The sequence below is a fragment of the Lolium perenne genome, chromosome 6 (genome assembly GCF_019359855.2).
Source record: "Lolium perenne isolate Kyuss_39 chromosome 6, Kyuss_2.0, whole genome shotgun sequence".
Lineage (NCBI taxonomy): Eukaryota > Viridiplantae > Streptophyta > Magnoliopsida > Poales > Poaceae > Lolium > Lolium perenne.
The window spans coordinates 172270011-172280219 of record NC_067249.2 but is presented as its reverse complement, the minus strand read 5'-3'; the positions used below and the strand labels follow the sequence as shown (position 1 = coordinate 172280219).

Here is a 10209-nt window from a genome sequence, read left to right as displayed (position 1 = left end):
AATTGGTAAAACGATCGTAAGCAATAAGCTGTTGTATCTGACAAGCTGTAAAATTAACAGCAGGTTATGACGATGTTGCCCACTTTGTACTCTCCTCACATGGGTTTCATAACAAATTTATGAGGTTGCTTCGCTAACCAGCGTCGTACCAGCAGATTACTGTATGGTTTATCGTGGCCGGCTGCCCATTTTTTCTTGGGATGAATGGCTGCCATGTTCATCTCGAAGAACAAGACAATAATTTTCCCCAATGCTGAACGGATGCACCAGGAATTGGTGGTTTATCGCCACTACTTTCTGGACGTACTATTACCAGTCAAAAATCCATCTCTGTAAATGTCCAAAAAGCTATATCTTGTTGAATCGGCGATTGTTCGCACGGCTAAGCCCGAATCCAGCTGAAAAGAACCACACGAAAGGTTGAGCGCGAGTTGCAAGTGCCCCCAAGATGTAAACAGCGGAACCGACGGCTCCTGGAAGAAGCCCACACGCTCCGTTTCTTCCTTCCCACCCGTTAATTCTCCGCAAAGGAAAATTTTCTTTTCTAAAAAGCCACCAAGAAAAACGTGAATGAAACCGTAGAAAGTGACGTCCATCTCTCCTCTCGAATTCGCCTACCGCCAGCAGGTGGCAATGTCATGGGCCATAGGAGTAGGCTGCTAGGCGTTGTCTCACAAACTCCATGCTTCCCCATTTTCCTCCGCTTCCTCCTCTGCTCCTCCTCCTCCAGGAATAGAGCTTCCTGGAGGCCGAGAGGGGGGACATCGAAAAGATTTCCGACCTCCCACCGGTGCTGATTGATTTTGGATTTCATCCCCTGGAATCCCGTCGTTGACGATGAGCTCCGAGCCCAGGGAGCTGCTCGGAATCGACCCCGGCGAGCTCCGCTTCGCCTGTGCGTTCTCTCCCCTGCATATTTTTCTTCTGTGGATAATTTTATTCATTTGTCTGCTGCTATTTCTGCACCAACGAGAAGGGGCTTGATTCTGATTCTGATGCTTCTCTTCTCTTGTTTTTTTGTTCACTTTGAGGTTCTTTTTATAACGACTTTTTGGCGTCTTCCTAATCTACGACCATGTTTTCTTCCCTCGCTTTCCTGACCTTCCCTCCTTTTGTTTCCTCTGCCTATTCGATCGTGCAGTCGAGCTAAAGAAGCAGATCTCGTGCTCACTGCATCTAACAAACAGGACAGATGAGTACATCGCCTTCAAGGTAACTGAATCCTTCTGATTACCGTTCATCTGTTTCCTTTAATGTCTGAGTAAAGTCTATACTTGTCTTTCTGTTTAGAAAACTAATTACAATTGTGTTAAAAAATGTACAGTATTATAGCTACTAAATTAGCGTAACCTTAGGTCTGCAGGTTAAGACAACGAGCCCGAAGAAGTACTGCGTCCGGCCAAACAACGGCATTGTGGCGCCGCGATCAACATTCGATGTCCTCGGTAATTTGATTGCATTAGTCAATCACTGTGATGTGCGTGTTATCCTGAACTAATGGCTTTACAATATGCTAAAGTCTTATGTGCTCTGAATTGCTGGTTTCAGTAACAATGCAAGCGCAGCGGGAGGCGCCACAAGATATGCAATGCAGGGACAAATTCCTTGTGCAGAGTGCCATAGTGAGCCAGGACATCGCACCACAGGATATCACCGGAGACATGGTAATCCATCTTCACACTGGGCTTTTATGCCGTGAGTTTTCCTGCAACAATCCTAATGAGGTATTTGTGTAGTTTACCAAAGGATCGGGCAATGTGGTGGACGAGGCGAGGCTGAAGGTTGTTTATGCCCCACCATCGCAACAGGCTTCCATAAATGAGGGGTCTGATCAGGAAAGTATGGGCAGTTTGAGTTATCAAGAGGTAAAATCCTGAATACCTTGTCATCTTATCATTGATCATATCCTTTCATCCTCTTGCTATTCTTTGGTTTCTTACCTTCCCAAACTGAGAGATGTTCTTTTGTTGCAGACAACAAGAGAACTTGCAGAACCAGAAACAATAACTTCTGAGGTGAGCTCCCTTTCAAACAAAACTCTTCAACCTATGTCTAACACTGATTTTGGAAGTGCTATACTTTATTTTTAATATCAGTCTTCAAGTATCATAAAATTTTGCCACAGATCGTTAGTGAGTCATGCACGCGAATCTTGCATCAAACTAGATAACAATCACTCTAGACTTAACTTATTCTTATTGGTAATTTCAGTGATAACTGCTAGACAGGTCTCATCTCATAGGTTTTGGTGTTTTTCAGGACACTAAGATTTATGTTTTTGAAAAGTTCACCATTGTATATACAGTTTTGGTTTAAAATATATTTTCTAACATTCTGGATGAAAAAAGTAATGCAATTGTATTCTTGAACTGCATACTGTCATAACTCATAACTCATTATGTGTTAATTCAATATTGTATTGGCCTATTTATGTCTTATTCGGTTATGCCATCAGTTTGCGCTATGCAGGTGTTCTGTCTCCAGTCTCCACTCATTCCAATACCAACTGTTATAGAAATGTATTGATATATTTGTTCAACTTTAGTATCTTAGTTGGCATATGTGATCTATTTATGTATTATGGACTTCCTTTTCGGTATATAGTCATATTATTTCCTTAATGATTGAAATGTGAATTTAGATGCAAACAATTGCTTGAATGGGGGGAGGTGGTACCTACCTAATCACCAATGTTGGAACCTTGATGTGTCATTGTACTATATGTACTGTGTACCAAGGATTTTTTTTTAAATTTCTACAAGTTCTGTGAGCAAAGCAATTGCGCCTTATGTGGAAGATATTGCTGCCTTATGTTTCCCTATATTAGTGGTGCCAAAGAATAGCATGTTGATCTTGTTTATTTATATCTGTGTAGCCCTTGGCTTTAATTTCGAGGTTGAAGGAGGAGGAGAATTCTGCTGTTCAACATAACAATGAACTTCGAGAGGAACTGGTCCGTGGTTTATACCTGATTATGCAAACATTTTTACTCTTATTAATTGACCATACTGTAAGCATTACACTAAAGATTCCTTCTGTCTATGCTGGCTTGTGACGATGCTTCGCTGATAATTTGCTCATTTGCTCTAACTGAACATAATTCCACTCATCTTTGTGGCAAAAGTATTCATTTGTAGCTTTACATGGCCTAGACATGTTTTCACCTTTTGCATCTTCAAATACAATTGCATTTTATGATTGTAACAAGTGCACAAGTCTGCTTCTATTTCCGGATCTTTATGTTTTTGCTACTTTTCTGTTATAATGTTTTCTGCATCAGTGAGATCTCAATTCCAGCATATAGTTTAGTTGAATGATTGACAAATTTATTGTATCTTTGATTGAATTTAACAGGATCTCCTAAGACGGGAAATCAGCAAGCAGAATGGTTATTTCTCACTAGTTTTTGTGCTTTTGGTTGCTATCCTGGGCATCCTAGTAGGCTATCTCATGAACAGACAAGCTTGTGTAAACATGTAGATTGTTTCTGTTTTCTGTGAAGACTTGAATATTATATGTACTCTCGGTCATGTTAGCCATCTGCCCCTTACCTTAGGATCTGACGCCTCTTGTCTTCTAATTCATGCTAGCTACTATACGTCTATACCCAGTCAATAAGTCGTCTATCACCCTAAACTCTTCATATCTTTCCGATTGTTAGTGGATCAATGGTTTAGCCTATTCGGTTAGGAAGATATTATGGCTGATTATTTTCATCTTTTGTAAAGAGAATAGCTGCTATGATACTATGGCTTCTGGTGTATATGTTGGATTTTTCTGTATTGTATGGATACACTCATACAGAAGTTCTCTTGGTCCTGGCGCAGTTCATTGTATAACAATGTTAAAGTATGTTTTTAGGCATAATCGAGACTGATATTTGATTTTCCCAGTATGTCCTCTTTTTATGCCAAGGTTTGTCGTGTTTGGAAATTTTGAACTGGGGCATCTAGACCAAAGCAGAAGCCATGACTGTAGAATCATATTGTGATCTGGCTGACACACATGATGACATGATCGGCCACTTCAGCACTAGGAGTTCTTGAATTCAGCTTGTGCTGCTTCGTTGTTGAGACTTCACGTGTGCTGAGGCAATCAGTTAGGTTAATGTGGTTGGTACCACATTAAACCAGAACATGAATATGCGTTTTGTCGGCAAAATATATTGTTGCTAATGCTAAGTAGAGGGAGTACAGTTGTACAAGAAACATGAGTCAGCAAGGGGGAGGATAAATATGAGTAGAACTTTCCATGGTAATGGTAAGCCCCTTGAAAAATTGAGAATATATATATGCACCAATGAGGGTGCAAATTGGTTTTAAAACAAGAATATATGCACCAAATTTCCAAAGACATGCAAATATATCTGCAGTTGTACATACTAAAAATTCTACCTGACTGGGGAAGTAAATAGGTTCTTTTGGCAGGAGAGACCACAATTCACAACGAGTTAGATATATCTGGTAATGATATGTTCCTTTTGGGATTGCAAATTCTCTTTAAAGAAGCTGGTGTCAAGGAGATCGCTGGACCTATCATAAGTCATATGTTAAGAATCTACTTAATCAGCAACATACTTCAAGAATACTCTCCCAGCCGGTTAAGACAAAATAGACGGCCCATGCAACAACAACAAAATTAGATACATCACACATTTGCTATGGATAGAATTGATAAAAGGGATGGTAAAACTGACCAAATATTTTAATTCCAGAATTTGAATTGGATTCCTAATATTCTTACAGAGTATATTGCCATATCTAAAACAATGAACGGAAATATGAGGTTAACAAAAATAATCTTTGACAAGATATGAATGAAATGGGATCAGAGATCTAAATCCATTTTCAACTTTTCTAGATGTTACACTTTAGAATATTTGATTCAGTGAAACAAGAAGATGTTGATATCACTACTACAAATTAGTATAACCATGAATCCTAAATAATTTACTAAACTTTATATTCATGACTTCGTGGAAGGGGAAAACAGAGAGCTCTCAACGTTTGCTATCCTTAGGCTCTAAAGCAATTTGTTCCCACCTTTCCACCTGCCTCGTTGACTTTTCTTTCTTCTTCTGCATTGCTTTGAATTCCTGGGGGCTGAAGGGAGGAGGCAGATCGCATGGCCCTGCAACATTCGCAGACTTCACCATGGAGTCTTCCATGAACTTCCTCTCCCGGCCTATGGCTTGGCAGGCCAAAGACTCGGGACATACCTCAACAGCTTCAGGTGGCTTGGTTGGCTTGAATCTTAGGAGCTTAGCATATTCAGTCAAGAGGTGAAACATATAGTCGTAGATATAGTCCATACTAAGTTCTTGTTGAATGAACTTGCTTGCTTGCTTTCCTATTTGCTGTGCCTATGAACAGTTTTGGAAGGAGAGGTGTGAGAAACATGTTCTAAACATATATCACGTTCGCAGGAGGTTATGGTATGATATATTCTAGTACTAAAGACCAATGTGTTTCAGCTAATACAAGAACCAGTTATGGTGACGTGTAGCTGCTAGCTGTGCTGCACAACATACCTTTTTCTTGTGAGAATTTCCCCAGTCAACAGCGTGCTTTATGGAGCTGCACTTGCTGTCATCTCGAACTGGCCAATAATGCTTAGTGGGCATCAGCACCCTTGAGAAGAAATCGTAGTATTTTGGTTTAATCACCAGCGTCATCGAATCACAAGCTAGAATATACTTCTCACTGACTGACCATGCTGATCCTTCGATGTATATCTTGTACCTATCACCCAACATAATAATTTCAACGGCAGAACAAACAAGTCTTACCATACTTTTAACCAAAGAGAACAAACCTATGGGTGCATTGACTGGCCAAATCTGATTTTTTGTATCCTGCCTTGCTCTCTTTAATCCAATCCTAAATGTAAAAGCAAAAGTAAGCAAGCTAATCAGCCATAAGCACCATCAGAATTATTTTCTTCGAAGAAAAGCTAGGTTCTAGATCAGAAAGATTAAAAAACTGTTAAGCGAGAATAGAATGGAATGTTATGCGAGTGCAGTGCAGCATATTCAGAAAATGTACCTGTTTGTAAATCCGTGCGTTCCATTCTTGCTTACTGGAAACATTACACTTAACCAGCTCTTGCCTTATAGCTGCGACATCTGGATTCCCTTTCCAGTACGCATAAGGTTCTCTATTCATCCAACTCACCTTACTGTTGCCGGCATCCAAATCTTTCTGCAGCGCATCCCACGGCTTTATATTGATCTCAGCCCTATATCAGCATACACAGTTAATTTAAGCATTTGCAATTTGTCTAAAAATCAAAGCATAAAGGAACAATGTTAATTTCGGTTCAACATTAACTATGAACAAGACAAGATGCTGAACTTCAGGAAAATGTACTGTTCTTCTCATTTCACTGAAGTTTCTCTCTTAGCTTCAGAACAGCGCATCCAGTTGATACTGAAGTAAAGATGTGCATCCGCAGCTAATACATGCAGCTGTGTACTATGTACAGCAGCTATATGCTTACTGGACTTGACCATATTATGAGAAATTGATCTAGTTTGGTAAGTCGTTGGGTCTGTCAACACTTATGTACTACTCCAAATCACGTGTCACATGAAGAAGATTTTATTTGTACTATTCGTAGTAATAACATGACAAACATATAGCAACGGTACAAGAATCAGAGTTGATGATTCAGTTCAGGGATTCATTGCATTGTTGACGAGTAGCAACATGGATATTTGTTAGGAAACAATATAGGAATACGCATAATGCATTAAAAAAAAAAATGCAAGAGCAAAGCAAGGTAGGAGCAGTTGCGTACCATCCCCAGAAGGACCAGTCCGGGAAGACGACGTCGAGCGTCTCGTTGTCGCCGCAGTACCGGAAAAGCGGCGGCAGGTCGGTGGCGTTCTCCCCCTGGTACTCGTCGGCGCGGACGACGGGCCAGTCGACGCAGTCGAACATGAGGTCGAGGTCGGGGACGCGGCCCGGGTAGCGGCGGAGCAGCTGGAGGATGCCCCAGATGGTGAAGAGGTCGCGCGTCTGGAAGGCCGGCGCGATCCGCTCGATGTAGGCGCGGCCGCGGAGCACGACGAGGCGGAAGTTGGCGGTGGCGCGGGCGCGGTCGAGCATGGCGCGCGTGATGCCCCCCGCGGCGCGCCATGGGTGCAGGTCCTCGTGGATGAAGCGGAAGTAGGCGGGGCAGGAGGCGTTGGTGGCGGCGGTGGCGGGGATCGGCGGCGGGTCCGGGACGGCGGCGCAGGTGGTGTTGGAGGCGAGCGCGAGGGTGAGCGTCTGGGAGATGTTGCTGGGGATGTCCGGGTCGCGGGTGAGCGGCGGCGCCGGGCAGGAGATGGTGTAGGTGGGGCGCGGCGGCGCCGGGCCGGCGGGGAAGGCGGGGATGGAGGTGGTCTGCGTGGTGGTCAGGATTGACTGCGCATAGACGAATCAACGGTTGTGAGTGTTCCTGTTTGAAAAGCTGATATTTCGCAACAAATTTGAAATTCTGGTTCTAGACAAACCAAAAGTCAACTGCCCATACTGTTAAACTCATGGCTTCTATCCTATATCGTGCTAGGAACTAAATCCATGCAGAAAGCCTCCTTATCTTGGTTGATATGACCATAACATATATATACTCCCTTCGTTTTTATATATAGCTTTTATGTATATGCAAAACTTAAACTAATATTCCCTCCGACTTAAACTAAGTGTTGTAGATTTTTCTTGATTCGCATATATCTAAACATGTTATAGTGATAGTCTGATAGATACATAAAAATCTATAAATTTGCGATACTAATTTTAAAATGGAGGGAATAATTTGATAAAAAAGAGCTATATGACACCAAAAACATATGCTTGAAAACATATTTTAAATATGAATTCAGTGGTATACTTTTGATGATATATAATTTATATTTTATTGGTCTAATTACTAGTTAAAGTTCTGCCTTAAAATGTGTGATGAGCTTCTATACAAAATGGATGAAGTGTATATTTTCTCGCAAAATGTCTATGATAAATCAATCTTGCAATTTTTTGTTCTCCAAAAAGAAACCGATCCTGTAGAATGATTCAAGTTATCAGTAGTCAAGACATATCTTCATAGGAAGAGCCATCGATATGGTGACCGGTGTTGCAAGCAAGAACATATACTAGCAGCATCTACCGATGTCTAAAAGTATATTTAAACAGATGGAGTACTAGGTACTTAGAATATACTATTATGCATGCCCCAACGTCACTCTAGGGAAGAGTAAACTAACTTGTTTTAAATAAAACTAAGAAGGGAGTGAGCTTACCTACCGGCTTTGTGCGCCACTGATCCAGATTGGTGATAGCCAGATGAGTCTGCATGTACGTCAAACAATTTGTGCATCAAAAATCCGGCACAAACATTAGAAAAGCCCCAACAAAAATATGCATGAAAAGGACCAAAAACACAGGTCGAGGAAACAAAACATTGAGGGAGGGGAAGATCCAAGCAAGCAATATATATATACATGCAAAACAAGAATGACTCACGGTGGTGGTGATCCAGCGGGCGGAGACGAGGACGCCGACGACGACGACGAAGAAGAAGAGGAAGATGGCGGTGGTGACCGGCGACGAGGCGCCGCCCTTGCCCCAGCGCCGGGCGTCCGGGACGGCGGCCGCGGCCGCGGCCGCGGCAGCCGTGGCCATCGCCCGCCTGCTGGCCGCTCTCGACCTCCCTTCCACCTCTGCGTTCCCTCCCGGCGCGATCCGCGGAGCCAGAGAGAATTCGTACGTAAATTGTCCCGTTCGCGGCCGGTGCTCTGTAATATACCTCTGCAACAGTAGAAGAAGAAGAAGAATGGAGGAGTGAGGCAGCGGTCCCCTGCATCCTCGGCGGAAGAAGAGAAGAAGAACGTTGCGATCGCGCAGGAGAAGGCGTCCACGTGGCTGCGGGGCGACGCGGTCAGAGCGAGTTCGTTTGGCCGCTCGCGTGAGGTGAGGTGAGGTGGATGGTGACGTGGACCTGCTGGGTTTGGATCTGCGCTAGCTCCTGTCTACGTGCTGCTCTCTCTCGTCTCTACCTCTGTCCCTGCGGTGGCTCTGTCGCTATCTTCGTCCTCGTCGGCTCTCCATTTCTGCGTAGGGTTCGTCTTCATCATCTACTACCTCGAACCAGATCAGTCTCAGACATGACCTAAATTGTGCGTGCCCGCGTAGAACAGTGATTCGTGGCGTTGTGCTGATGTCTGACGACGAACGAGAACGAGCTAATCGTTCGTACCCGCGTTTCGGTGAATAAACAGATTTCGACCAAGATTTCGAGGAGAACCAGATGGAGAAAAGGCCGGTCGATCGAACCTCCTAGGCGTCGTCGTCACGCATCACTCGGCGGCAGGTCCCCTGCCGCTCTTCTGTTCGTCGCCGGCCGGCTGCAAACGAAATCCACCTCCACCTCCGTCTCGGATGGCTCGGACCAGTGCAGCACTGCAGTGTTTTCAGTACTGGAGCTCTCCAAGAACTTAGTGGCGGTGAGTGGTGTGAAGATGCGCGCGTCTCTCTCTCTGGCTGGCTGAATCTCGCTGGTTTTGGAGGGCACACGGGGGCCGCGGGGGAGGACGAAGAGGCCGGAATGTAAGGGGGAGCTTCCACTCTGACTGACTGCCACGCATGGAGCTCCGCACCAGCAGCTGGCATGCTCCGCCCTTTCTGTAGCAGCGGGACTTTGTCAACCCAATTAAGGGACCGACATTTCTTCTCTACTATTTTGTTTCATGAACGCTCTCTTTTGTTTTGGCGAGGAAGACGGGTCAACACGAGAACCTGATTCGCGGGCGTTGGAGGTCCACAACTTGTGTATGATGCCACCAGTACTAATGTTAAGACTTAAGACCAAAGTTTAGATGATGTCACTACAGGAAATCCGTTCTATTGCAACAATTTTTATTGCTACAACCGTATTTCGTTGCAATAAATCACAATATTGTCACCATTTTCACGTTTGTGGTAATAGGCCGCGCATATTGCCACTGTTTAGTTTTGTCGTGATAATTACATGTATTGTTGCAATATAGCCCTTATATTACAACAATATGCGTGGATGTTGCAATATGTCCACGATATTGCCACAATCAAATTCCGTTGCATGAGTTAGTGATTTTGTTGGGATAGAAACTAGGTCTCCCCACAAAGTAGACATTCGTGGTAATATTCAAAAAGATATTGCAACAACTGTGTCACATTGCGATAGGCATAA

The 10209-nt window shown here is 43.6% G+C and overlaps 2 protein-coding genes across 2 annotated transcripts; one reads left to right on the top strand and one right to left on the bottom strand.

Moving 5' to 3' along the window:
* Positions 1 to 636: 636 nt before the first annotated feature.
* LOC127306928 (vesicle-associated protein 1-2) lies at positions 637 to 3806 on the top strand. Its single transcript, XM_051337628.2, has 8 exons — positions 637 to 895; positions 1142 to 1212; positions 1364 to 1445; positions 1549 to 1664; positions 1737 to 1865; positions 1974 to 2015; positions 2876 to 2953; positions 3355 to 3806. Exons 1-8 carry the CDS (start codon positions 838 to 840, stop codon positions 3478 to 3480), a joined length of 702 nt encoding a protein of 233 aa, XP_051193588.1. The 5' UTR covers positions 637 to 837; the 3' UTR covers positions 3481 to 3806.
* Positions 3807 to 4681: 875 nt separating this feature from the next.
* LOC127306926 (uncharacterized) lies at positions 4682 to 8809 on the bottom strand. The gene is made up of 7 exons (XM_051337626.2): positions 8505 to 8809; positions 8286 to 8330; positions 6799 to 7409; positions 6045 to 6237; positions 5815 to 5879; positions 5531 to 5741; positions 4682 to 5362 (listed from the first exon to the last, which is right to left on the bottom strand). Exons 1-7 carry the CDS (start codon positions 8661 to 8663, stop codon positions 5000 to 5002), a joined length of 1647 nt encoding a protein of 548 aa, XP_051193586.1. The 5' UTR covers positions 8664 to 8809; the 3' UTR covers positions 4682 to 4999.
* Positions 8810 to 10209: the final 1400 nt, after the last annotated feature.